The following is a 26,932-nucleotide window of genomic DNA, read 5'->3' as shown; positions in this document are numbered from 1 at the left end:
CCTTAGCATGCTCCACAATGTGGGACAGTTTGTGATTATTAAGTACAGATCCTTATTTCGTTAAGTCTGAAAATATTATGAGTGTGGATGAATCGTAGATAAAGCGTATAAATCAATGAGTTCTGTGATGTCAAAAGCAAATATCCAAGATTTTCAGCTGTCAATACAACAACGGGCTATTTTTTATTACAGTGTACAACATTTATATTTTAGGCATTTAGATGACGCTCTTATCCAAAGCGACGTACAATTAGTGTACAAAGAAAGGCCTGAGAAAATTATTTTTGAGAGCCGTTCTGGCGCTTCATTGGGCAAGGTACCGAATGTGGGTATGGTTAAAGGTGTGTCCTCTCGAACGTGCGCGATGACGTCACCGTCCACTGACACCAGGGTTGTTTTGGAGGAAGTGAGAGAAGAAAAGAAAGAGAAACAGACAGTGCATAAGAAGAGCGAGCAGATAACCAACAGAAAACCTTCATATTCACTTCCTACTTTGGAAACTCTGAACACAAGATAGTCGTGGTCGAAAAAAACAGAAGGCACGAGAAAAAGAAGTGACGAGTATCCCGCTTGCTAAGTGGCTAGCTACCGGTCCGCTGCGCAAGGCAAGACAAATTGAATTCACCATTTCATGCTAACGTTAGCTTTTCCAGAGTAACAGAAGAAAACAAAACTGTGACAACGGCTACAGATCAGACATCTATTTAATCCTAAATAAATATTTTACAAAACTGCTGGAAATACGAGGTAAGTTCTTATGACAACGTTTACGACATGTACAGCTGGCTAGCTAGTAAATGATAGCTTTTTAGCTAGCTAACGTTAGCCATCTTTCGAATTGGGGGTGGGGGCACAGTTGCTAGACGCTTGGGCGAAGCCGGTTTTGCTGTACAAGGTGAGTTCGAGGTCCGAAATTTTTCGTTGGTTTATTTGTTGCATCTTGTATGTACACATGTGCTAACCAGACCCTCCTAGTTACCCTACACATGGCGTCTAAGATGCAGGGAGGAATGTGACTGCAGTCGATGGACGCTAGCTTTCTAACTTGCATGTAAGTGTTACATTAGGCCGGTAGCCTGCGTTAGCTAGACTAGCTAAGTTACATTCCCACTTGTCAAAATGGCTAGGCCGAAGTAAGGCAAGATTTTTAGCTGTATAGCATGGCCTGTATATCATACGAGCCTTGTTTTGTTGTTATTGAATTGACGTTACTGCTAGCTGTGATTATGGTAATTGAAGTAGAAATTCCAGTTTGTTAACTTCGTGATAATTAGGTATATCATTTATGGAAGGTACGGTAGTCTTAATATTCGATTCAAATAACGTTATGTTATTGCTTCAGTCGAAAAGGACCAGTGTTCATGCATTATAAGAACAATTATAATGCTTAATCAGAAGTGAAATTTATACATACAATAAACACACGAGCTGGCTGGCTATATGTATATCGCATACTTGTCACGTTACCGTTAGCTAGCTAATGAGATTCTGTATAAAATTGCAAGCTGCCGATATTGGCATAAGACTGTGGTCATCGATAGCAATATAGCGTTAATTTGGTTTGCTTTTCAGGAGTGAAGTATGGCTAATTAGACTAATGTGACTTGTAATTACTATCCTCAATTGTCAATACATCGTGAAGCAGTTTTTAAATGTACCGTGCCAGCACTGTCCTCGCTAGCAAAAGATAATAGCTATCTGGCTTGGCTTTCTTTATTCTGCGTAAGAAAAAACACGTCCCATGCGATGCGATTTGCCTGAATGTCATGGGTTGCAGATTAAATATGAATACGGGCGGTAGCGCAGGAAATCGCACTAGTAGAACTGCCGGACGCTTATTGGCGAGAAGAAAATTCCCCATTTAGACATTGACTTTTTTGTGTTTCGCAGACTCATCTGCCTGGAATACTTGTGTGGCTAATTAATTGTCATTGCCCAGTTCTGATAAAACAAATAAAAAGTTGCCTCTCTACCACTCTTCCTTGGCATGCTCCACAGGATACTTTGCAATTATTACTGTAACTGCAGGTTCATAATTTATTCGGTCTCTAAATATTGTGAATATTTGGATTCATATTAGATTAATAGTAGTCATAAATCCGTAAGTTCTGTAATGTCAAATCGATTGTAATGCTTTTTTGTTTTTTGCTTGGCATTTTAACTTAATTTATAGTATCAGTCGTACATTAAATGTGTTGGTGTGTTGTCTTTGTAAGTTGTAAATGTGTTGTATCATCATCATATTGGCCTTGGTTTTGGCTTTGGGCTGGTGCCTGCAAGTTCATTTTAAGCTATTATCGGCCAATACAGATGCAACCTTGTTTCCTTATAGAGAACCCGTCTGTAATAGGGCCATTATCATTGGCAGTAGTTGGCATAGAAACTAAAGAGTTCTCACAACAAGTGGGGGAAAGCTTTTCCTTGAGCATCAGTAGGCAAAACAGAGATCAAGTAGAAGAAAAAAGCAAGTGAATGTTGGCCTTCAGCAATGTAATATGGCTTAAAGCAAAATAAATTTGAGAGGTTGCAGGGCAGGGTTACTGCTGCACATGTATCCAAGTTTTCTTTCCAGGTTGTGGCTGAATATTGAGGGTAAACGATGCACAGACATTCAAAAATGGAAAACCAGTATCAGAAATAGTGCAGAGTCATACAGCTGGTTTAGGAATGTTCCTTCCTGCAAGACTGTATTTCCCATACCTTCAGGGAAGACCTGTCAGAGGCTGCTTTAGGCCAGCACTTCCTTCTCAGACAGGCCACGGTAAATGGACTCCACCAGAGTGTACATGCACAGGCTGATGAGCAAAGTCTGCATCACGTCTGGTATAAGATATCGCAAACCTAGCTATATGTGGATTGTATTCCTAATTGAGACAAGGAAGACATGGGCTGGCTTTGCCTTTTCACCCACCTTAAAGGTTCTTAGTGTATAGAGCTGCAGTGTGACCTGTGTCTGTGAGAGAAGGGAGTAGGGGCTTGGTCCTGTACACACAGGGCACATGCTGCTAGCAGTGACGTGTGTGAGCACAGTAAAGCTGTCTTAAGCTTCAATCCTAAGTGATGCATTTGAGTGAAGATGTGTTATTGAAGGAAGACAGGTGGTTTTAAAAGTGCACGTATTGCATTTGCCTATTAAAAAGTGAATGCAGAGATGTCAGCTAGCCAGATATGAAGTTAACTGAAGTGTAATACAGTGTGGTGTGGTGGGGTGTGATCACTTCTCTGTGATCTGAGTGTTTTAAAAGTGGTGTGTGTGAAGATTTCTGGCACGCTTTACAGCCTGCTTAAAACTGCAATTAATTCAGGCTACATTGTTTCCTAGGTTGCTTCAGTACTTTTTCTGAAGGTGTTCATTCAGCCATTTGCCTCTGTTTGTAAACCATTTAGGTAGCCTAGTTGTCAGACTCCAGAAATGAACAAGAATATTTCCATTCCTTTGACAGTTTCAATTTTACTGAATGCACCATTAGTTGTTAACTGAACCAGGTGATAGGGCAAGCCTCTTAGCTAATTAAGAACTGATGAACTTCAAGAGCTGAGAGAACAAGAGCAACACGGAAGAGGCATCATTATTCCATGGATGCATAAACACTCTGCCACTCTGAAAATAGGTCTTATAGGTTTATTTAATGTTTATTTAGGGGGAGAGAATGCTGTGAGCTCAGGTTTGGATTCTGAAACTGCTGTTTTAGAGGAGAGGATGGACCAAGGGGGATCTTTGGGATGAAAAAAGCCAGATGTTTTTCACAGTGGGTTCCTTAGGAGGAAGGATCTGCAGAATGACTGCAGAATGTCTGCAGACTGTTTTCACGTCTTTATTGTGTCCATTGAATAACAGAACATTTTTGAATAGAGCACACACTTGCATTTTCACCCAAAACTACAGGGCCGTGTGATGCTGTTGCCTTCGCCTGTGTCGGCCCTCTTGGGAACAGGGATGACCCCATTTGTTCAGACTGTTGGCCAGGCTGTCAGTGATGGTGTAAAGGAGCCCTTTCATATTTTTTCCCCCTATATGAGTTAGTTGTGGCAGCGTAGCTAGAGAAGGCATATGTCTGCATTGTGCATGTTGAGAGAACACCGTTCCGTTTTAGCAGTGCTGGAGAGCCACAGTTCTCATGGTTTTAGGGATGCCTTTCAAACAGTGATTAGGACCTGGAACAGCAGCTGATTAAGTGTGCAGTATGAAAACAGATAGTATGATGTTATGCAGGTGAAAAGAAGTCAGATGGTGCCGTTTATGTCTGAAGATAGAGGTTTTGGCGCTCTCCCAACCATTGATGCATTATTGCCAGTGCATTTTATGCAGCAGGTTATCGTTTCAATTACGATGAATTAGTTGCATATAATTGTTGGCATGGTCATCCAATCTTGCTCTAGGAAAGTAAGTTTATGGGACATTTGTCTCAAGTTTTTCTGGAAAAGATTCAAACTATTATAATCTCTGCTGAAATGTATTGAGCTGGACATATGAACTATCTGTTGTGTCAGTGTGGAGATCCTGATTTGTTAAAGCTTGCTACAGCACTCACCACTAGTCACTCTCCCTTAGTTTCATGTTTTCACCGAGCTGCCCTGAGGTGCCTTTTTAAAGCACTCTGATACAGTAGGTAGGTCCCCCAGTACGCTGGTTCCAGCAGATCTGCCTCTCATCTCTGTGTGAGACTGTCAGATCAGCTCTGATTAATGGGCCCATTAATCTGCCGGTGTGTGTCACTGAGCTGCCTGCTGTGCTGACAGCGGCGGGTCGTCATTCCGTGTCCCTGCTCTCTCCCCAGCTGCGGCAGAATGACATCCCGGAAGAAAGTGCTGCTGAAAGTCATCATTCTAGGAGATTCTGGGTAAGATGAGCTTCTTCTTTTCGGGAAGGTCAATGGCAGTCTGAACATCACAATCTGAGTGTGTGTGTGTGTGTGTGCGTGTGCGCGCATGTGCGTATGCATGTACATATATATAGCTATATAGTCTATATGTGTGTATGTTTGTTTTCTCTTTTGATATTGTAAATGTTATGACTGCAGCACTCAAGAAAAGAAATATCATCATGATATAAATAGATAATTTACAGATATTGTTACTAAATGCTGTAAAATTATGTTCATATTTACAGCCCCTGGAAACATAAGGTCACTGTTCAAGCTTCTTTGGCGCAACTCGAAATGCATTTTCTTGCTATAGACCACAAAGTTGTGAATGCCCCTACACCAGCCATTATAATGCCGACAGGTCATCAGAACATCAGATGAAAGCTCTTGGGCAATGTGCAGTTGCAAGGTGAACTTATTCAGAACAGTCAGGATTCTGAGGGAAAATCAAGAGCTGTCAAATGATACTGCACACAAATACAAAAGTAAAACTAATCTTGGTGGCAAGTGCAATCTGAGAGATGCAGTTCAATTCATAGATTTAGAATTAATCAAGGCAGATTTAGAACTGCTGCAGTGGGAGAAACACTTAAAAGTTAAACCAGTTCAGCACTTTTAATATAGCTTGTTGATAGATTGAATAATCATTTTGAAACAAGAAGTCATTCTGCAGTGCATCAAAGAAATACTTTGTTCTTGGCTTGCCTAATGATTAGTGTTTGTTTTAAAGCTGTTACTTCAGGTTCTTTGTTTATTTGGTCAGACTCTGACCTTGCCCTTGTACACAGCTGCAGTGTTTGGAGGGAAGTTATACTGCAGTGTGAAGGCACACACAATGTGCTACCGTCTAATGCAGCAAAAGTCTTTAAGGTAGACATGTACCTTTAGAAAAGAAGATGCACCTGAAGATGTGCTTTGAAAGGCAGAGTAAATACTAATTAAATCTCTTCAAAATTAAGATTAATGTATCTCCTGTCAAAAAAAGTTTTTTCTTCTTTTCAATGACAATAGAAAAGCCAGACAGCCTTACAGAATTTGGCTGATCTGTTATTGAAGTTAAAAAGATCAAAGTGTGTATTAATCATTACAAATATGATTACTGTCTGTTGATGTCTGGAAGATGTGTGGAAAGCCAACTGCTTTTATCACCTTCTACTGGAAACTTCTGGGGTCCTCCTGCATTAGCCTGCCCCTCTCTGTCTCTTTCTCACTCTCTCTGCATCTTTCTCCCTCCACCCCTCCCCCCTATAGTATCATTAGATACTATTCATCTTTTTCTTATCAGTGGTGTGTATACATTTGAATAAACTTTAAAAGATGCACTCAGCTTGCACAAAATTCTAAGTGCATCTTGTTGAGGACCAAAGCTCTTGTTTTATAATTTAATAATAATAAGATAAAGCCAGCATGCATACATTTGCAACAAAATTCTTATTTTTAATATTCTTAGCTCTGCAGTGCGTGAAAAGTCTGTTTCTCCATTTGCTGTGTGTGCGAATATAAAGCTGTGGAGGATATTCAGTGATGCTCGGAAAGCCAGGAAGTATTATAGCCCTCACCATTCTTCCTCCTTTTCTCTCCACTTTGCCTTTCTTCAGAGTTGGGAAGACTTCTCTGATGAACCAGTATGTGAATAAAAAGTTTAGTAATCAGTACAAAGCCACAATAGGAGCTGATTTCCTGACAAAAGAAGTGATGGTGGACGACAGACTTGTCACAATGCAGGTACTTGGGTAACTTTGGTTTGTTCCCTCCATATGTGTGTCTGTACTGTGTCCACATACTTTAACAGGTAGAATGTTCTGTCCCCTCTAACACTCAGCCATGCAGGATGCCCCACTCATGTTGTGATGTCACAGCGACAATGCTTAGCTCAGGTAACACAAAACGTTCTCACAATGTTGCTGCCATGTAGTGGCAATGTTTTAACATTAACAAAACATTTCAGTAACATTGTGAGAACATTTTGTGTTAGCTGGGAGTCTGCACAGAAACAGAACAGGCTATTTAAATAAATATTCTATTATAAACTGAAAAAATGCTTTCATAATTTAAAAAGTTGCTCATCTTCATTATGAACTGCTGTATGCTATACTACTGATATATAAAAAAACTACAGAATGTAAGGCTAACATGTTTTGTTGTTTTTTGTTTAATACTTGTTCTCCCATCTTTGTTAAAGCCCAATTTTACCTGTATGTTCGATTTGCATAAGCTTAGATAAATTTAATAGAACATCGGAAAGCTTCCCTGGGTGGAATACATCTTCAGCTATTACAGTATACTCTTACTCAAATTTCCCCAAGTTTTATTTTGTGAAGACAAGCTCCTGCCCGGCATCAGATGTATTCAGCATTACAGCATCAATTTCTTCACCAGTAACAACCTAATTTGATACAGATTATGAAATCATATAATTCAAGACTATTTTCTTGAAATAAAGTACACAACTCAATCAATTTGAGTTGCAAAACCTGCTGTGGACCTTTTTTAGATGAGTCTGAAACAAAAAGCTGAAAAAGAATTTAAACGTTGGTATTTATAAATTAAAGCGATTTTGTTCTGTAGGCCAAGGGAAAATGTATCGAGGCATACTACAGGAACACTGAGAAAAGCGTAAAAATGTGCACGACAAAAAAGGAAATTGTATGGAAAGTATTTAAAAGAAATACAAAAAGAAAGTGCAGTGCTTTTAAAATAATTTCTCAATTGCCGAACAGCGTGCTGGAGTAGACATCGACACGTTTGCACCTGGATAAAAGCACTTGTTGTCTATTGTCGGGGGGTTGCAAAGAAAATGTTACAAAATGCCTGTATTTCTTTATTGAGTCAATTTTTTCCAAATTTTAAAAACTCCCAAATATTTAGAAAAGTCGTGGAAGGATGAGGAGTAGGCTCATTTTAATTATAAAGTCCCCAAAGCGGGATGGCATCGCTTTGGCTTATCTAGTGTTAAAGGAAACTCACTTGCTGTCTCTGCAGATTCATGTGTGTGTGCGCCTGGTGTGCGCCTAATTGAGAAACTTGGTGCTGACTTCTGAGCATGTCGCATCAAATAGATGGGGGGAAAAGATCCCCTCAAAAAGTGTACCTTTTCCCTGTGACCCACCTACCACCCCTCTCACTTCCACATGCTCATCTCACACACACACCTTTTCGTTTTCCTAGATCTGGGACACAGCGGGACAGGAGCGATTCCAGTCCTTGGGCGTAGCATTCTACCGTGGGGCAGACTGCTGCGTGCTGGTTTTCGATGTGACCGCGCCCAACACCTTCAAGACCCTGGACAGCTGGAGGGACGAGTTCCTGATCCAGGCTAGCCCCCGCGACCCTGAGAACTTCCCCTTTGTGGTGCTAGGCAACAAGATCGACCTGGAGAACAGGCAGGTAAGTGCATCCTAATCTCAGCTGCAGCGTTCTGGTCTCACGTGATAACACTGCTGCAGTGGGCTGCAGGCGAGTGTATCAGAGCACACACTTCAGCTGCAGGGCTCCCAAGCAGGCAGGTGCCACTGCGCCAACTCCACAGGCACAGTTGGTAATTCCAAATTATGGTAGAAAACCAATGCGTAAAATTTTTCAAGAAATAAATAATACTGTAGAGCATATGTGACATTCAAAAGCCTGAGATGTACATACTGCTTCATGAAAGGAACCGTTTTTCCTGCATTCTTATTGTTGGTGCATTTCCATTACAGAATTTCAATTCCTCAGTACTGATCAAATTAACAATCGATAGTCGTTAATGTAGGCCTAAATTCCATTAACTAACATATATCTCACCAACAAAAATTTGAGTGATGCAACAGGCAATATTTTTCTTGACTCCAGGCTTCATGAACCAGTTTCCTTTCACCCACTTTCAAAAAGCATTAGATAAATTTGAGTAAATTGCAGTGCAACTCTTCGCTGTCAGGTGAAAAGAAGCGGCTGGCGACTCCACATGTATCGGAGGCTAGCATGTGGTAGTCTACACCCTCCCCAGACCGACAGAGGATAGCGCATCGACCCGGACTGTGATGCACACGAGGAATTGGTATAACGACTAAATTGGGGAGAAAATGACAGTAAATAGTCTTCATATGTGTAATAATAAATTAAAGATGCTTTGCCAGTGACAAAATTTTATTGTAACAATCCCACTTGATTATTTCATATCCCATTATTTCAATTCACCAACAGGGCACAGGAAGGCAAATGGAACAGAGTGGTCACATCTTGCCTAGGCACTTGAAATGGATCCAACTACCAAAGGGGAAAATTTGCCTATGTGGTTAAAATGCAGATTCTCATTTTCGTTAAAGGGTATTTTTATACATTTTGGTTTCACAATGTAGAAATTACAGCACTTTTATACATAGTCCCCTCTTTTCAGGGTATCATAATGTTTGGGACAGATGGCTTCACAGGTGCTTCTGATTAGTCAGGTGTGCTTCCTTGCAGCCTGGAGTTATTTGTCAACATGAGGACCAGAGTTGTGCGAGTGAAAGTCAAGTAAGCCATCATGAGGATGGAAAACAAGAAGAAAAAAAAGAGACATAAGCCAAACCTTAGGTTTACCAAAATCAACTGTTTGGAACATCATTAAGAAGAGAGCACTGGTGAGCTCGGTAATAACAAAGGGCCTGGTAGGCCAAGGAAGACCTCTACAGTTGATGACCAAAGACTTACAATGGAAAACAACTAAGCGCCTGTTTGACAGATCAAAAACACTCTTCAGGAGGCAGGAGTGGATGGCTCAGTGACTACTGTCTGCAGAAGACTTCACGAACAGAAGGAAGAGGCTATACTGCAAGATCCAAACCAATAGTTAGCTACAAGAATAAGAGGGCCAGGTTACAGTTTGCTAAGACATACCTAAAAGAGCCTACAGAGTTGAACAGTGAATGAATGAATGAGGTAAATGGAGTGTGAGGTTACCCTGTGTGTCCTTTCAGGTGACAACCAAGCGAGCGCAAGCATGGTGTCAAAGCAAGAACAACATCCCGTACTTTGAGACCAGTGCCAAGGAGGCCATCAATGTTGAACAGGCCTTCCAGACCATCGCACGCAACGCCCTGAAGCAGGTGGGGGCACCAGGCAGAGAGGGCAGGGGACCGTCAAGGGCACAGTGCCAATACAGAGGGGAACAAGCGAGGGTGTAGCACTGATCAGAGGAGGGTATGCGGTGAGGGTAGAGGGTATGAGGGGTTGGTATTGAGCAGACTGGGGAGAAGGGGATCACAGACTGGTGGAGGGGAGATTGTGAAGGGGGGGGGGGGGTATAGAGTAAAGAAAATTCAAGTGTGGGCCTGATGGGAGAGGGCTGGGCTGAGGGGTGGAAGTCGCCCAGACCACTGAGAGATGGGTGCAAGTCTAAGCGGATGCCAGGTGTTTGACATTTGCAAATTGTTCGTTTTTGTCTCTTTTCTGACTTAATGACATGTGGTCTAAAACCAGGCTGACCGTTCACAAGATGTGCTGAGCCGTCGGCAGCATTCCTTTAACCAGGCTCTTTTTTTTTTTGATTCTGGCATGCAGGAGACCGAGGTGGAGTTGTACAATGAGTTCCCAGAGCCGATCAAACTGGACCGGAACGAGCGAGCCAAGCCGTCAGCGGAGACCTGCAGCTGCTGAAGTCCCCCAGGGGCCCCCTGCTGCTCTCTGTCATCCTTTCTGGCCTTTTGAAAACTCCCCACCCCTTTTCCCCCAACATCACTGGCCTTCAAAAGTACTTCATTGTGGTAGTAGATAAGAGCAGGCTTCTCCCCGTAAAATGTACCCCACAGACACACGTGCGTTCACGCACGCACAAGCACACGTAACCCAACTGTGCATGCAGGCTCATCCTCGTATCTGAATTTAAAGCCTAAAGAGCACAGAGAATGGAATCAAAAGAATTACATTTTGATTCCCCTGCCCCCCAAAATAAAAATACACACACACACACACACACACACACACACGCACACAAAAACACATACACATGCCCTCATACACCCCCCCCCCCCCATGCAGTACTTTTATCCGTTGGGGACTTGGATGGTACACTCTTAACTCACAGTTTGGAAGGGTTGGATGAGGTTGATGAATTAACAACATTGTGCAAGAAGGAGATTGTGTAGGTTACAGTTTTAAGTCATGGCAATCTACAGTTCATTTGTAAATTCAACTGATTGTTCTGGAAAAACTTTACACTTGCACTTGTTTGTTTTAGATGGCTCAAAAGTAAAATTGCAAGCCAATCAAAATGAGTATTCATGACTTTTACTTTGCACTTTGTTATCTTATAGATTTATTTATAATCCTGTAAAAAAAAAAAAAAAAAAAATCACTTTTGGGGAGCTAGAGCTGAACTTCGTTGGGTGGTGTTCAGAAGTTCCATTCAGTGGCGTGCCAGCTGCGCTCTGCTCAGCACTGCACTCTAGCAGCCTGTGTGAGAATCACAGCCAAGATCGCTCTTATGGTTTCCCATTCCTACACCTTCCTCCAGCAGCAGATGGAAGCCAGTTTCCAGCACACCAAAGTGTTCTTGCCTCTTCAAGCTGTCATTGTGCTGAATAAAGCTGGAACCCAAGGGAGGGAAGCCAATCAGATGCAGATAAAATTGAGAAACGATAACCAGTAGGGTGGGGGATAAAACGGGAGAGCAATGTTGTGATTGTATGTAGAATTATTAATACTACTTACCACTACTACTATTGCTAGTACTACTTTGTTGTCTTCTGTTTGTTCGTTCTCTGCCATGTGGCACAACTGTATGATTACAGATACCTGTTTTTGTCCATCTGTCTGCGTCGAAGGCCAACTGTATGTTTGTCCATCTTTCTCTGCTCTCTGTCTCTGCCAGTAGCTCAGGTTGGCAAAGATTTTGTTAATAAGTGCTTGGTATTACTTTTAACCGATCTGATAATCTTTTGCAATCTGTTCATGTACTGTTATGTTTAGAAGTTGAATTGAATTATGGGGAAACGCAAACATTCAAAATTAATGTCAAAACAAAAGATGGGGGGGATTGGTAAATCTTGTTAGGATGCATCATGGTATTAAATGCACAGCCAATTATATTGTGTAAAAATGTATTTGGGTTTCAAACGAATAATGAGAATAAAAGGTTCTTGAATAAAAGCACTGTTGTATAGTGTACTCACTGGGGGGTTATTGTAACGCTGTATAATTGCACTGTGAAGAGTTCACCAAACTTATCACAAGGCCCCTAAAATTACCACCACCCACAAATGAGGACCTTCACCTCACATGGTAAATGTTCTACTCCTTTCCTAAATCCACTACAGGCTATTGTGGCTATTTGACACCCGATTACACAAAGTGTGTCTAAATTATGACAATTTTTTCATGGGTAATAAACGATAAATATTTTATGATTCCTATATCACCAATGCTATGAAAAGCAGACATGGTTTAACTGGGCTACTGGGCCTCCATGGACCCCAGTTTGTGAACCCATAATGTAGACTAAGGTAACTGCACTGTCCACAGTGCCTCCAAACAAAGGAGGAAGTGCCAAGTGTTGACAGGAGGGCCTAAATTCAATTGTTTGCCCTTATTTTTAACATTAAAATAAATGCTTTTTTTTCCCTTCACAGTTTGTCAGGCTCAGCAGTACCAATTAATATGAATAAAAGTAATATGAATAAAAGTAATACTTGGATTTTATTATTAAATCAAAGTTAAGTTAAGGCTAAATACAGATTTTATCTCGATCAGGATCTATGGTAAGGAATAACCTGAAATTGAACAGTGTAGTACAAACATTGTGAGATGAGCCACAATTTGGGTGGAAATTAAATGACTATTTCGGGAACATTAACGTTTGATATCTACAGGGACTTACATGGTCTATTAACTTGCTTCCAAGTGTACAAGAGCAGAATTTTATTAAGGTTTAAGAAATGAGCAATCCTTGTATGCACTTAATTATTCCATGTGAAATCCATCTTCCCTCCATGGACAGTCTTTCAGAAGATATATGTAGGCAAAGGTAACATATGTGGATACTTCACTCTGTTTCCTACAGGCCCACTTTTTAATTATGATGACAAAGGCCATTCTGTATTATAGCCTATAAAACGTGGGAAATGAATTTGTACGTGTGTATGAACTGAAATAGGAAAGCTATCTCACTCATGCGTAGGTGGCATTTTTTGAACATCAAAAACGCGTCGCAGTAATTTCACAATCATGTGTGATGTTCTGTTGTTTTTAATAAATATAAAAAACTCTAATACATTTTTATCACTTCTGGTTTATGTAATTGTATAACTGATTTAGTTGCTGCATAAAATCAATTCGGCAGTTTCACATTAGTATAACATCCGTTGATATTCGGGAGGGCGTGACAGTAGGCTGCCATTTGATTTTATCTCTCACTCACTTTCACAATCTCTCTGAAGTCTGGCTCGCCGAAAACAACCACGCAGGCGAGGGAGGGACCTCTGGTGTGCTAGAATAAAGAGATCATCTTGTGAAAGCTGTATATAATAGGCCTAATGCCATTATATCGTGCATAATATATGCTATTGTGTGTGGTTCTGTATAAATCAGGAGTGTCCAGTCATACGAAAAAGGCCGATTTATGTGCACATTTGTGTTTTAACCGAGCACTTGATTATACTTATTACAGACTTGATTTAAGTGATTAGTTATTTATCTGAATGAGGTGTCGTATGCGGGATTATAACAAAAACCTGCACCCACATCAGCCCTTTTTTGATAATATTGGCCAACCCTGGTATAAACCAGATATAACTGGGTGATCTGGAACTGCTTCTATAAATATAGCAGTTAAGATAATGTGGTCAAACAATATTGTTGTACTTAACATATTCACAAACAACCACATATTTGTGTATTTAGTGTAAGTGAGACGTTTTAAAACGAGCGTCCTCCTATTTGTCTGATCAAGGGTGGTTACATTGTTTCCCTATGGGCAATTTAGCGCATTACTTCCGACTTACATATTTCCAACACACACAAAATAAGCTTCCAAATTGCATTATGAGATCCGGGGTAGACGACATTTTTTAGCCAAGGTGTGACTACCACAGAAAACATTAAAGCTGTCAATATGCAGCATGCTGCCACGCGAGGGCGTCTGTTGTGCTATTTAAAATAAATTAAACTTTAAATATCTCAAAAACATGCTTCCTTCCAGATACAATTTTTATCTCTCTACATTAAGGGAACGCTCCTTTAGCAATATGTACGTTTAGTTGGACTATTCTTCGTTTGATTTCCTAAATAGACGCCCGCGAAGTGAGTGCCCCCATCCTAACCAATGTTATAAACCAGGGGTGAGCAGTTTACTTTGTCAATTTTCTTAGTCGTTGTGCTCATTGTTGATTTTTTTCTTCTGTCGTTCTAGAGGGCATAAAGATTACTGCGTAATTGGTGAATTTCACAGGCTGAAAAACGTTATATTGTGAAGGAAATTGTGTCAAATCGAATCACAAAAAGCACAACCTGGCACGCATCGTAGCAGCCTCTGTTGTTGTTCTCAAACAGGTCCGCGCATTTGTTATATAGCTGTGTTCAGCAACGAGCGCGTTCAAATTACCGCATGCCAGTCAGCGAGCAAAGAATCAAAATATTATTGTGAGCTGTTGTTGAAGATCAGGAAAACGTTCCTAACCATGGCCACTGATGTCCAAGAAAATGCCCCAGTCTCTGCAACGGAGGAGGCTCCTGCTACAGCGACCAAGAAGAAAACCACGGGCAGCAAGCAAGCCAAGCCTGCCGCAACTCCAGCTGCGACCCCAGCCAAGAAGAAGAAAAACAAGAAGAAGAAGAACCAGCCTGGTAAATACAGTCAGCTGGTAATTGATACCGTCCGAAGGCTTGGGGAGAGAAACGGTTCATCTCTGGCAAAAATTTACAACGAAAGCAAGAAGGAGAGCTGGTTCGACCAGCAGCATGGGCGAACATACCTGCGCTACTCCATTAAGGCGCTCTTGCTGAACGACTCGCTGATCCAGGTGAGGGGCTCCGGAGCCAATGGCTCCTTCCGATTAAACAAAAAGAAGTTTGAAAAGCAAGCCCAGAAAAAGAGCTCCGCTAAACCTGCAAAGAGCTCAGCCACTCCGACCAAGAAGGCCAAAAAAACAGTTGTCAAAAAGGCCAAGGCGAAAGTGAGCCCGAAAAAGAAGCCTTCAAAGCCGACGGCAGCAGCATCCAAGAAGACTGCGAAGCCCAAGAAAGCAGCCAAAAAGCCATCCCCTGCGCCCAAGAAGGTGAAAAAGCCGAAAAAGGCCAACAAGCCATCTGTGCCCAAAGTACCCAAAGCCAAGAGTGCAAGAGCGTCGAGGGGGGGGAAGTAGGAAGCGCTCCAAGAAGGCTAGCTACAGACTTTGCTATGAACATGAGATGCGGTTTCGTTTTGGAGCCATCGGTAGATCTCTTGTTTTTTATTATGGACATTGTTTAGCTTGGAGATGGCTAACCGCCACCTCATACTGCATTTAACATGTTGTTTCCGCCTTAAAGGTGAATATGTTTGTTTCAAACATTTCCATATTATGTTTCTAAAAAGCGGGGAGGTGGTGTGGGTTGAATTTGAAATGTTGCACAGCTAGGGTGGTTACACGGATTTTCATTTTGTACAGTTGTCCATTTTTGTCTAACTGCACTGCGTAATGTTTTTGGGGTTGTTTTGATTTGATGTATGGGCGACGCCCCCTGGTTGCGCGCCCGGTTTAACCGTTGAGCCACCCAGGTGGGAGGGACCAGAGTTCAAATTTTGTAACATTAATGTTAGCTCCCATAAGTAAAACTTTTGTACGGAACAATGAGTGACCTCTTGTACTGGCGAGGTTTTATTTCGCTTAATTTTGTTGTGCATCACGGTTCCAAAATAAAACTTGTTTAAATGTATGTGTGAATTGATCTTTCCAGTATCAATTAAACTCAACACGGCGCATGGCACATCAGAATGTTCGGCGGATCTCTTTGTTCAGTGTGACATGAAAACCACTGAGGTCTAGTCCCCTACTGAAATAGGTCTATATTCAAGAACTGACACTAATTTTCTGTGCCTATGCGTTTTTCCACCTTCCAAACGTTCGTCTTTTCCGTGTCGATTTCATTCAAGTCCATAATTTTAAATTTTATACAGACGTATGTTGAAACATTTTTGTCGCCAAATATACTGGCGTCTGCCAAGTGACATGACTAACTTACAATATTAGGCTATATGCCGACATTAGTCAAAATCCGGAGTTCGGTTTTAAAAATGGAACAAAAGCGGAAAATGCAATAGGCTACGCATGTTAATGGGGGGGGGGGGGACCGAAATGATACAGTTCAAGTTGCAATTAAACGTCGATGAGCGGAGGACGGAACATCAAATGGACCAATACGAAACCCAATCTTGTGTAGCGCACCTTTCTAATTACATCAAATGACCATATTTGACAGTTAAATAGTTTTATTTTAATCCCATCTGACGTTTCATCCTTTATCACGAATTACTTTCAACTACTATAAATGAACTGCACCAACAGCATTTTCTGGAAGACGGCCATTCCTGGATAAACCCAACTGCGAAGCCCGATATAAATCTGTAGTCCTCTGTGCATGTGCGCGGTTTAACGGTTAAAATATATAAATAGGCTATGTCATAACTTAAAATAATGATCTGGTAATAATAAAATTCCATGCGTTGCAAGATGTTTACTGAAGACTAACTATTTGCCATCGCGTAAATCAGCCTTGGCTAAGACGGAAGGTAATATAAGGCTACATTATTTAATGTTTCAGATATTTATTTATTCATCAGTTTATTTGATATTCAAATAAACTCAATTTTTTAAAAATCAGACGTCTTTGGCAAGTTATGTCTGTACTGTATATAGTTTTGGAGATATCGGGGGTTCATTAAGACATGGAATTCTTATAAAAAAAGCTTTATGTGGGTTTTAAGGGAGTTAATCATAAATGTCTTCAAACACATTTGAATTAAATAATTTCAATAAACATGATTCTCGAAATTGTGTGTGCATGTGTGTGTACACATGTACATTTTTTAATTTTATGAATTGCGTAAGTAGGCCTACACTTTGTATTTGAGTCAGGCATACGAGAAAACAAAGCTACTAACATGTAAACGTGGCAAGAACACATATATTTATAAATGAAAGCATTTAACTTTAAATCCTTCCCACTTAAGTATTCCTGGGTCTTTTGTTGGAATTTAGCAGCCATTTCTGTAGAGGTCCCACTCCCTTGGTCGACTTGCCATGCTCGTCTTTCACCTCTCCCAGGGCACCCTTGTCTTTGGCATCCTCCTCTGGCTCCTTCCTCTTACGAGGTGTGGCATTCTGCAACCAGCTCATCATCAGCTTACTACTAGCTGATGGACGCAGCTCCTGGATGGGTGGGGGGTGGGGGGTGGGGGTGGCCCATCAGGCAGAATAAAGGATAGATCACAACTTTCTCTTCATTTGAGCACATAGCATAAATGTTTTTACCAAAAGGGCAATGTCAAATCTTTGCTCACCCTAGATTTACTTGACTGGTAGTCTGTACTCGTGTACATAACTAATTTGGTATGCCTGGAGGCATTTCTTTCTACGGTCTACTGTCCATAGGGTGTCAGGGGTAGGAGGCCCTTCAATAAGATAGTAGTGATTCAGCACATTTTGCAGATTGTTCAAGGGCTCACTCCAACTATGTACTAGTTTCGGACAAACAGGATCCCAAAATTAAATGGCAGCCAACCCCTGCAAGTGTTTATATGAAACTGTGTGGGGTCTGCTGAAGAGCATGTGCGCGCGTGAACATCATGATGATTCTGTGGCTGGGCTGCAGGTCAGATGACTCAGCAGTGACCATGCTAAGTGGTGTCTAGCTGACCATTAGGGCCTGACATTGTGTATAAGCTAGTAAGTATTTGTGTAGGTGGTATTAAACCAGTTATTGGACTGTGTGAAGGTACTGTGAAGCCTGTGAGTATGAAGATTGCATTGAGACTGGGGAGTCCCTTACCTTGTTATTGCCAGGTTCCAGAGGTTGAAGGCACTCGGGGGAGTTATTGCGCGAATTGTTGACAAACGATGAGACAGGGTGAAAGGTCAGGGTGTCCTTGGACTTCAGTAATTTGAGGGCATCTAATGACCGGACCTCCCCAAAATCCAGCCAACGCCTTACCTCCTCCTCACCATCTAGGACTGCTGGCATCCTGTGTACAGACAAAACTTAGCCTAATGTGTGTATAGACATACATACACACAGTCATACATTTCATTATGCCAGGAACATGGAAAGCCAGATGCCTGCGAAAACACTCTACTTTTGTGCTGTGAGTGGGTGTCAGTTTCTGCATATATGTTACATTTACCGGTCATGGATGCTTTGCAAGCTCGGAGATGAATTCACTGTAATGACAGTATAGGTGTAAAGCGCCTCTCCACCACCAGGGGGCTTCCAGCAATCAAAAAGCCCTGCAATGGTCAGTAATCTCCAGCCTGTCCATTCACTGTCCTCCTCCTACATAGAGCAGAATAAGGAAAAACGCATTGAAGAACCACTGATAGAACCACTGAGGAGACGGAAACAGCATTTGTCCCCTCTAAAAGGTATACTATATATATCCCCCTGGCCAGCTCACCTTAGCGTGGCCTGATGCCCCTTCCTCGGACCCCTGGTTTTTTGAGTCCTGACATGATGTCCCTACCACCTGGCCCTCTGTGGTCCCAAGGGGCCCCTGGACTTGGCTCTGAGGGAAGTAGATGAAGAAGGGCTGCTTGCCATTTTCCCGCTTCCATTCATAGAATCCATCTGCCAGGATGACACAGCGCTGGCCTTTCAGCAGGGGGTCCTGAGGAGGTCATGCATACATGCATGCACACAAACATGAGTACACACATGCATGCACAAACAAACACATTACTTATTTGCTTGGCAGATAAGCAGACAAACTTAGTTACATGCACTCTTAAAAATCTGTTTATGAAGCCAAATTGGTTCAGATTAAGTATCCTGCTTTCAATTATTTTATCAACCTTTATTTAACCAGGTTAGTCCCACTGAGATTAAAATCTCCTGTCCAAGCGAGACCTGGCCAAGAAGGGCCGCAGTACATTATTTTCAGACACAATAATAAAACTCACATCAAGACAACACTCAAGCCAAAAATGCTATGTACCAAAAATTTTCCTTTTGCAGGCTATTCCAGGTAGAGGGTCCAGAAAACATAAAGGCTTTCTTTACCAGCTTAGTCCAAGCTTTATGCCTGTGCTACACCACTTACCTCATCTGTGCGTGTTGGCTACCTCACTGAACTGCTGCAGCTCGCACGCATATGTGTCCACACCACCAGCGTTGCTGCTGCACTGCGCTTACTGCCAGCCCTATCTTTCTACATTGAGTTTGCCTTTGATAATGGCCATCAATAATAGAATGTTTGATTTCATTTCATTATAAATTTAATTTATATTTAGTTTAGACAGAAAAAGGTTAAGAAGCATGTGCTCAATTGTAAAAAAAAAAAATATTAATATTTATAATTTTTTCATGTCTGTGACATATTCAGATATAGCCTAGACACTGAAACTATACTGAAAGGTGTCAATGATGTAATGCTGCTGGTATGATGTCAATATGACTATCAACAGATCTTCTCGCTGTCGATTTTTGCTGAGAACTGCATGCCTCACGTGTGAAAAATAGGCTCCACGCCGAAACTCTAGATGACGCGCCGCTGCAGCGTGGCTCAAGACGCGCTTCTCACGCAGGCTGTGTGGCTGCTCTAACCTGTTAACATGGGCGCCGAAATGAAAAGCAAGAGGTTCCGCGACCGTCACGCACAGGTGAGGTAAGCGGTGTGGCACGGGCTTTAGGACCAGTCATAAGCACAGTGTCCTGAGACCGTAACCCATAAGACATTTTTGGGACAAAAACAAGGATATATAACAGGGGAGACTACTTAGAATGGCCTTATAAATAAAAAACACACCAATGACTAAGTCAACGTGTGCAAAGACCAAACTTATTTTGGAGTATAATATACAGCGATGAGTGAAGGGCCTACAGTTTGATACACCAAATCCAATATATGAATAATGAAGACAATGAGCTGATGCATTCATATACAACAGATCAACATAATCAAGAACACACAGAAATGTAGCTCCAACCAGGCTTTGTCTAACATCAAGAGATTAACAAGACTTGTCGCTAAAATAAAAACTAAACCAAGGAAAGCATTCCTCATTGCCACTTAATTATATGAACAGGTCACTGTTAATATAAAGTCTCATTCCCCCAAAAAAAACATTTACTTGTGTGTACAATGTTACATATATGAGTATGGAGGGAGGGCACATTTAAACCAACATGTGCCCTATGATCTGGTGTGACGGGTCCACACAGGCACCTTGTAGGACTTTTTCTCCAGCAGGCTCTCACTGCGGCAGTTGTTGGTGCTGTATTGCATCTTGTTTGGGTCATTCTCTCGGAACCAGTATGGCACAAGACCCCAACGCATTGCAGCTAGGACACATTCATCAACTGGAGCTTCCTGTTATGGCGAGATTATCATCTGTTTATTATGGTGGACTTAATAAAACCCCTCCCAAATGGCCACACATCCTGAGACTACCCTCAGATAACTTTAAGACGTAATCGGCTACATAATAAACCTCTTCAACACATCAAATGTTCTTGGGAACACTAAGACTGTTCTTTGTAGGTATATTCTCTCACATTCAATCAAAAAATTCAGCTAAGAGTATGTATTCTCACCTTGTCAAAGTGCTTGCGGGACAGCAACACTGGACTGTTGGACTGGGGACTCTTGTTGTAGGATGGCCTATACTTGTCTGGGTCTCCGTCCCTCCACTGTGGCCTGTGTCTCCGGCCGGCACGGTCCTGGTACTTAGAGGCCCGGCTAATCTCATCCGGCGCTAGGGTGCAAGCAGTTCGCCCACACATATCAGACCCGTACCAACCTAGTAAAAGGGAATGGGGATTCTAGTAAGATTTCAGTATTGTTCCACATATGTCTTCGATTATATGTTCATGAACCAGTGTGTAAGCGAAGTTACTGAAACTAACGACAGGTTAGTTTACTGTCTAACGTTTAGCTCCTGCGCTAATGTTACCACCACCGTCTTCCCACAAATAGAAAATGGTAAAGCAAGTCTGTGCAATCAACAATTGCCACACTGCACAGTAAACCGTTCTATAATTGTTTAGTTTTACGCGGCAGGATAAGCGCCATCGACGAGACAGCTAGTTTCGTAAATCAATGTTTTTGATTGCGTAAAGCTCGGATCACGTAGCTAGCTATCGATAACGTATTACATTATTTCATTTACAGTAACCTTAACGTCGTTAGACCTAGCCAGTATTCGCTTGCCTTTGGTAAACTACGTCAACCGTCACTAACTACGAAGGAAACTAGTCATTAGATCGCGATTAGCAACCTAAATAAATGCTTAACAATTTAATGATTTCGTTTTTTGATATATCTTGCAAGCTAACTGTACACTACCTTATTGTGGTAAACTGGTCAGCAAACGTTCGCTAGCTCAGACGGTAGCGTTCATCTAGACTGCTGCAGAAATTTACAGCAGCTCATGTGTTCGTTCGCTTTATAACTAACAGTTTTCGTCTCAATTTAAGCTATAGCTACATTTTATAAGCAAGCGCAGCTAGTGTTACCTTTTTGAAACGAAGAGAGTAACGTATACTGTAAATTTACAGAAGTGTTCCGGCCAGCATCAAATATGCTCAACACTTCCTATCTATTCACCGTTCTGCACAGATGCACACTGAAACAGCCTCTACTGCGCATGTTGAGTGCAATTCAAAGCTCGCTGCCCGTTGAATTCAAGGTAGAGAATCAAGGCGATTGAACAACCAAAGAAAACTAATCGGTCAGTTTTTGTGATCATAATTTTAATTATGTGTCGTAGTTTCTGAAACAATGATTGTTTTTGTTCAGAAGATTGGGGAAATATTAATAAAAATATTGCATAACTTTCCCCTGTTACTGTTTGGTCTTCAAGGAAAACATGGCCACAGGTAGGCATACTGGACGTTTTTACACAAAGTCTCTCCATACATGTTCCTTGGGCCAGAAGTAATAACACAGTCAGCTGCTGGGCGGTCTTTGTACTATAAAAATTGCCATTTTTGGCTTTGGTGGGAGGATCGCGGAAGAGTTGTCGTACGCAGGCGTGATGAGTGCATTTCCGTCTTCTTCCCCTGCGGATACAGAGAAATGGTAAGGTGTCTGAGTCTGTAAATTCCTGATAAATGCTGAATTTACCACCTGCTTTGTAGTACACATATTGAACTATAACCCTGTCATTGTGGTCGAATATTCTTAATATGCCAATGTTGTAATGGAGAGTATTAACGTGCAGAAAGTCTTGTTGTGGTCATAAAATCGTTTTGCGATCAGCAATCTCCACCCAAATTTCAGATTGATGGCTAACGCTAGCTATCTAGCTGACTCAAACGAGACGTTCATTTCTCTCGTTTGACCATGGTATGAGGCTAGGGATCAGGTATTCAGGAGCCGATGTGTAGTTGACTAGATGTCTAACAGCAAGTTAGCCCACAATTTAACAACTCATTTTTAAATTGTAGCCATACTAGCTAATTCAATTTAGCTACGGAACCCTGGCACCTTGTTGGAGCTTGCTCTGTACTGTAGTCAGCTACTTTTACTATGAAACGGTATAACCGTTTTGGTACTAGATGTCGTAAGAGTCTATAATTTGTGAATACCTTGCTAATGTTATTTTAGTCGGAAGTTCCTTTTAGGTGTGTGGCGAAGAGCTGGGAGTTTCGTAAATAGCTAATTTAGCTGACTATTTTGCGAGGTCATTGCATTGCTCTAACGTTAGCTGGCACATTAATCGTGCAAGAAATATAAAGTCACTGCTAGCTAGAATAGGTAGCTAATTACCTAACGTGAACCGTAATTAGTGTTTCGGTCGGTAACGTTGGTCTGATAGCTAGCTAGTAATACGTCAATGATATGCTTGCTGGGTAAGTGTAGCTGCAGTTATTTCCTCATTTTGGAATGCGCTAACAGCAGCATTAGATATCTATTGTTCCCATTTTGCACACTTAATGGCTGTCCTTAAAAATCCAATTTAAATATGATTTGCTTCCCTCCTGGAGCTTGTTTAATGCATCTGCTTGGTGCAGCAGGGTATGTATTTTTCATTGACAGTGGACTTAAAAAATGCTCGAAAACTGCTGTACATCTGGCCTGACTACATTACGGCTATGAATGGTTTAAGTTGCAAGACTTTTTTTTTTTGGTCTGGGTTCGGTTATATCCTATCCAGGCTATGGTGGCAGTGAAATAATTGTTGAGGAAAAAAGGAAGAGCTCTGCAGGGAACAATTGTGTAAAATGTGGCCAGTTTTTTTTTTTTTTTTAGTTGCAGGCATAAATTCTGCTGTTTCCATGAAAAAGTAACTAAAGCAGCCCAAGAATTCCATCAGCAGGTTGAGGCCTGTGAAACATCTGGCTGCTCCTTGATGGGTGGAGCATAATCTGTGCAGTTTCTGCCTTTTGCTATCAAGACCCCATGTAACTGAAGTGTTGTCATTGAGTCACATTGGCACTTTGAATCACATCTGTCCAACTGTCTCCAAAGTGGTGTATAGGAGTGTGCTCCTTTCTGTCTTGCAGACTGCTACCCTTCGCCCATACCTGAACGCTGTACGTGCCACTCTGCAGGCAGCCCTATGCCTGGAGAACTTCTCCTCTCAGGTGGTGGAGCGCCACAACAAACCAGAAGTGGAGGTCCGGTGAGTGAACATGTTTGTGCATTTGCATGTGTATGTCATTACTTCCCCTTTACTCTCTCTGTCTGTATCACTATTCTGCTTCTCTCCATCTTACATTAACAGTGGATCTAGTCTTTTCAGTTTGAGAGGCCACTGATCATGTGTAAACCCTCACTCCTCTCTCCATCCAGGAGCAGTAAGGAGCTGTTGCTGCAGCCTGTGATCATCAGCCGCAATGAGAAAGAGAAGGTTTTGATTGAAGGCTCCATCAACTCCGTTCGTGTCAGCATTGCTGTAAAGCAGGTCAGTTAGGTGGCTCTTGCTACACTGCATCTGACCCTACACCCTTGTGCAGACAGTCATCCTAGACCGTCACTAATTTCACGAAGAGCTATCAAACTGCTGATAGTCAAAACTGTCAAGGGTTCCAGTCCAGCTAAATTTTTAGTTTTACCCTTAAAAAGATAAAGTAACTTGTACATTAATAGTGACATAAATAGACGACTGGGAAAAATACCTGACATCGTTTGAGGTGGTACCTCATGGTGGTACCACTGTTCTGTCATCTTTTTGTCATGGTTCATGTAAGGATTTGATCAGCTGCTGAAACATAACTGCTGCTTATGTCATTGTTGATATGATGAGTAATATTCAGTTTGTCAATAGAGGTTTGAGCTTTTTCTGTGTTTTATGGATGTGCTAGCCAAACATTGAGTGTTGCATGGTCGATGTGAGGACTGTCCTTTTATTGGTCTATACAGGCAGATGAGATCGAAAAGATCCTGTGTCACAAGTTCATGCGCTTCATGATGATGAGAGCAGAGAATTTCTTCATCCTGCGGAGGAAACCTGTGGAGGTGAGAGTTGGAGATAGAGCGGGGTGGAGAGGCCAAAGAAAGCGAGGCAAGAAAGGAGACCGATGGGGGAGTAGAGAATAGAGGGAGGGACAATTCCAGTAAGCTTCTTTTCAGTTGCTAAACAGCAATGTTGTAAGAGCAGGAGGTATACTATGAAGGAAACTAAACATACCCAGGTTTTCTTTGAGTTGGCTGGCTTCACAAACCTAACAACCACAATCGGGCTTAACTGGTATCACGAAGGTGGTTATCAACTTTCTAAATGAAAACAGGCTTTATTAATCAACCTATGTGTGTGTTCCCATAAGTGGCGGTGTCAGTGAGCCTACAGCAGTACAACATGGGTTGTTCATGGGTTGTGTTAAGTTGGCTCTTTTTCTGACCTGTGGAGCAGAGTTCCACTTGCATTAGAATTCAGTTTTCTATTATATCAATTCAGCAGGCTAATGTGCTGAAGAGAGGAGGCGGAGAGGAAAGAACAGTACATCCTTTGCTGTTTTAGAGACAGTGGTTTTTGAACAATGAAAATCAGGAGGACGCAAAGGCGTTGAAGTGTAGGATGGGTGGAATGCGCTAATTATGAGTGTTGGGATTGGGTGGAACAATTTTGCTGACCTGATTTCTCCTTGGTCTCACTGTGCGTCTCTGTGCTAGGGTTATGACATCAGTTTCCTCATCACCAACTTCCACACGGAGCAGATGTACAAACACAAGCTGGTTGACTTTGTCATCCACTTCATGGAGGAGATTGACAAGGAGATCAGTGAGATGAAATTGTCCGTCAACGCCCGCGCTCGCATTGTTGCCGAGGAGTTCCTTAAGAACGTGAGTTCCTGTTTCCATATCCGTCTGTTTGTCTTTGTACCTGAAGGTAATTTTTTCAGCAACTAAATCAGCAACTAAACGTCTACCGCGCTGTCCGTGGTTAGAGCTGGTAACTCAATGTTTAAAAGCAGTATTGCACCTCTCATAACGGAAATGTGCAGTTTGGCTTGCTGTTTGAAAGTATGCATTGCAATATCAGCCTGAATGGTCTCCTAACTTTAAGCAGTACCTAAAATAGCCATACTTTTTTCTGCATTTCTCTTTTTGCAGTTTTGAAAAAGTAACCCATCATTCCTCATGCTGATCACTTAATATGGCTATTACCATGGTTCCCGGAGTGGGGGGGAGAAGCTTGGAGACCAGAAAAGGAAGGTGGAACTTAAGTGGACAGCCAATCAGCAAGGAGAACCACAGAAAAGAGACCAAACGCCAAGGGAGTGTGGCCCTCATTAGAGTTCCCTGTATTTATGAATAATAATGTTTGTACATAATGAATAATCTCAGCCTCATTTTCTGCCTTTCAGAACAAAACTAGTATCAGGGCTGGTCCTTATAGTTAAAAACCAAATTAATATTCATAAGAACAGGGAATAAAACATTTTTGAGAATTGTTCTAACAATTGAAAAACTTGTTCTGTTTTTGATATCTATATTATTACATTGTTTTGTTACAGTGGACTTTAAACGTCAAACTGTTCACAACATCTTGAAGAACAGTGGGTAGTGGTGCACTTGTATTTTCACGCAAAACACATAACCAACCGTATGAGTGACGAGAAACCACAATGATGACAATGCCGACTGTGATTACAAGGACAATAAACTCCATTAGTGTCTGTTTGTATTCAGTTATTTTTATGTATCTTGCAGAAACAAGGGTGATGTTATATACTGTACTACATATCCAGAGCAGTTAATGCGTGAGTTTGGTGCAAAGTAAGCAAGTTCATTCTATCAAATTTGCTGTGAAATCAAATGGTGCTTTTGTTGTACGTAAATGTTTACTGGCTCAATCACTGTTCTGCCGCTCGCATTTATTTGCAAACTCCACAAGGAGTATCCACCCCAAAGAGTCTTGAACCCACGGCCCTCTGACATTGCTGCCCTTATTACAGAATTCTTCCAGCACTGAAGATTGGTGGCAATACATTTACTTCTCTGCCATGGCCACCTCATTGCTTAAAGATGGCAGTGATACTAGCATTTCTGACCTCCTCAGAGAGGGAGTTTGTGTATGATCAGTCCTATAATTCCATGTTAAAATCCAATCTAAATGTGACCTTCTGGATTAGAGAAGAAAGCTGTTCTCACCAGAACACAGCACTTTCATTGTTGTCTCCATCTAGGGCTAGCCATCAGCCAAAAGAAAAAAACGATTTACACAATAGTTATTTTCACCTCTGTCTGTGCCTGTTGATTACTGGCCCGACAGGAAATTCTTTTTCCAAGGCCTGCCTTGCTCTGTAAGCCTGAAATGTGTCTGGTGGAAAGTGCTTTGCTGAGACAAGTTTGCATAGACAAACCCTAATTACAAATTGTATTGCTTGTTATGTACTTTATGAATTAAGAACTTCTCGCAGATGCTCTAATTTGGGGATTGAGTCACCTGCTGATTTTGATTACTTGGATTTTATGA

At 41.6% G+C, this 26,932-nt stretch overlaps 4 protein-coding genes across 7 annotated transcripts; 3 read left to right on the top strand and 1 right to left on the bottom strand.

The window, feature by feature from the left end:
• The first annotated feature begins 358 nt into the window (after nt 1-358).
• Nucleotides 359-11,972, top strand: LOC135237167 (ras-related protein rab7). Of its 2 annotated transcripts, none has more exons than XM_064303986.1 (6): nt 359-747; nt 4,779-4,841; nt 6,464-6,590; nt 8,034-8,252; nt 9,803-9,931; nt 10,386-11,972. In XM_064303986.1, the coding sequence occupies exons 2-6, from the start codon at nt 4,789-4,791 to the stop codon at nt 10,479-10,481; spliced, it is 624 nt and encodes a 207-aa protein (XP_064160056.1). In that variant the 5' UTR covers nt 359-747; nt 4,779-4,788; the 3' UTR covers nt 10,482-11,972. The 2 variants fall into 2 exon arrangements, with proteins under 2 accessions (XP_064160056.1, XP_064160057.1); XM_064303987.1 differs by lacking the exon at nt 359-747 and adding an exon at nt 871-895.
• A 2,430-nt stretch (nt 11,973-14,402) lies between these two features.
• Nucleotides 14,403-15,734, top strand: LOC135237165 (histone H1.10). Its single transcript, XM_064303984.1, has one exon. The coding sequence runs from the start codon at nt 14,498-14,500 to the stop codon at nt 15,179-15,181; it is 684 nt and encodes a 227-aa protein (XP_064160054.1). The 5' UTR covers nt 14,403-14,497; the 3' UTR covers nt 15,182-15,734.
• Nucleotides 15,735-16,840: 1,106 nt separating this feature from the next.
• On the bottom strand, nt 16,841-21,766 carry hmces (5-hydroxymethylcytosine binding, ES cell specific). Of its 3 annotated transcripts, none has more exons than XM_064303981.1 (7): nt 21,525-21,766; nt 20,604-20,809; nt 20,236-20,379; nt 18,469-18,678; nt 18,199-18,347; nt 17,847-18,039; nt 16,841-17,227 (listed from the first exon to the last, which is right to left on the bottom strand). In XM_064303981.1, the coding sequence occupies exons 2-7, from the start codon at nt 20,790-20,792 to the stop codon at nt 17,024-17,026; spliced, it is 1,089 nt and encodes a 362-aa protein (XP_064160051.1). In that variant the 5' UTR covers nt 20,793-20,809; nt 21,525-21,766; the 3' UTR covers nt 16,841-17,023. The 3 variants fall into 3 exon arrangements, with proteins under 3 accessions (XP_064160051.1, XP_064160052.1, XP_064160053.1); XM_064303982.1 differs by lacking the exon at nt 21,525-21,766 and adding an exon at nt 21,355-21,481; XM_064303983.1 differs by lacking the exon at nt 16,841-17,227 and adding an exon at nt 17,311-17,469.
• A 146-nt stretch (nt 21,767-21,912) lies between these two features.
• On the top strand, nt 21,913-26,132 carry LOC135237166 (actin-related protein 2/3 complex subunit 4-like). Its single transcript, XM_064303985.1, has 6 exons — nt 21,913-22,089; nt 23,517-23,635; nt 23,806-23,917; nt 24,376-24,471; nt 25,126-25,296; nt 25,567-26,132. Exons 1-6 carry the CDS (start codon nt 21,928-21,930, stop codon nt 25,570-25,572), a joined length of 666 nt encoding a protein of 221 aa, XP_064160055.1. The 5' UTR covers nt 21,913-21,927; the 3' UTR covers nt 25,573-26,132.
• The last annotated feature ends 800 nt before the right edge of the window (nt 26,133-26,932 follow it).

Source organism: Anguilla rostrata, chromosome 13, assembly GCF_018555375.3.
Source record: "Anguilla rostrata isolate EN2019 chromosome 13, ASM1855537v3, whole genome shotgun sequence".
Taxonomy (NCBI): Eukaryota; Metazoa; Chordata; class Actinopteri; order Anguilliformes; family Anguillidae; genus Anguilla; species Anguilla rostrata.
The sequence above is the reverse complement of the archived record's forward strand: the minus strand, read 5'-3'. Positions and strand labels throughout refer to the sequence as shown.

What these genes read in the sequence shown, in the direction of transcription:
- LOC135237167 (XM_064303986.1), top strand. Translation starts at nt 4,789, where the DNA reads ATGACATCCCGGAAGAAAGTGCTGCTGAAAGTCATCATTCTAGGAGAT. An exon ending in ATCATTCTAGGAGATTCTGG is followed by an intron (nt 4,842 to 6,463) that starts GTAAGATGAGCT and finishes GCCTTTCTTCAG; the next exon opens with AGTTGGGAAGACTTCTCTGA. An exon ending in CACGCAACGCCCTGAAGCAG is followed by an intron (nt 9,932 to 10,385) that starts GTGGGGGCACCA and finishes TCTGGCATGCAG; the next exon opens with GAGACCGAGGTGGAGTTGTA.
- LOC135237165 (XM_064303984.1), top strand. Translation starts at nt 14,498, where the DNA reads ATGGCCACTGATGTCCAAGAAAATGCCCCAGTCTCTGCAACGGAGGAG.
- hmces (XM_064303981.1), bottom strand. Translation starts at nt 20,792, where the DNA reads ATGTGTGGGCGAACTGCTTGCACCCTAGCGCCGGATGAGATTAGCCGG. An exon ending in TTGCAAAGCATCCATGACCG is followed by an intron (nt 18,040 to 18,198) that starts GTAAATGTAACA and finishes GTCTGTACACAG; the next exon opens with GATGCCAGCAGTCCTAGATG. An exon ending in TGGAACCTGGCAATAACAAG is followed by an intron (nt 17,228 to 17,846) that starts GTAAGGGACTCC and finishes CCACCCATCCAG; the next exon opens with GAGCTGCGTCCATCAGCTAG.
- LOC135237166 (XM_064303985.1), top strand. Translation starts at nt 21,928, where the DNA reads ATGTTCCTTGGGCCAGAAGTAATAACACAGTCAGCTGCTGGGCGGTCT. An exon ending in CCTGCGGATACAGAGAAATG is followed by an intron (nt 22,090 to 23,516) that starts GTAAGGTGTCTG and finishes TCTGTCTTGCAG; the next exon opens with ACTGCTACCCTTCGCCCATA. An exon ending in TGCGGAGGAAACCTGTGGAG is followed by an intron (nt 24,472 to 25,125) that starts GTGAGAGTTGGA and finishes TCTCTGTGCTAG; the next exon opens with GGTTATGACATCAGTTTCCT.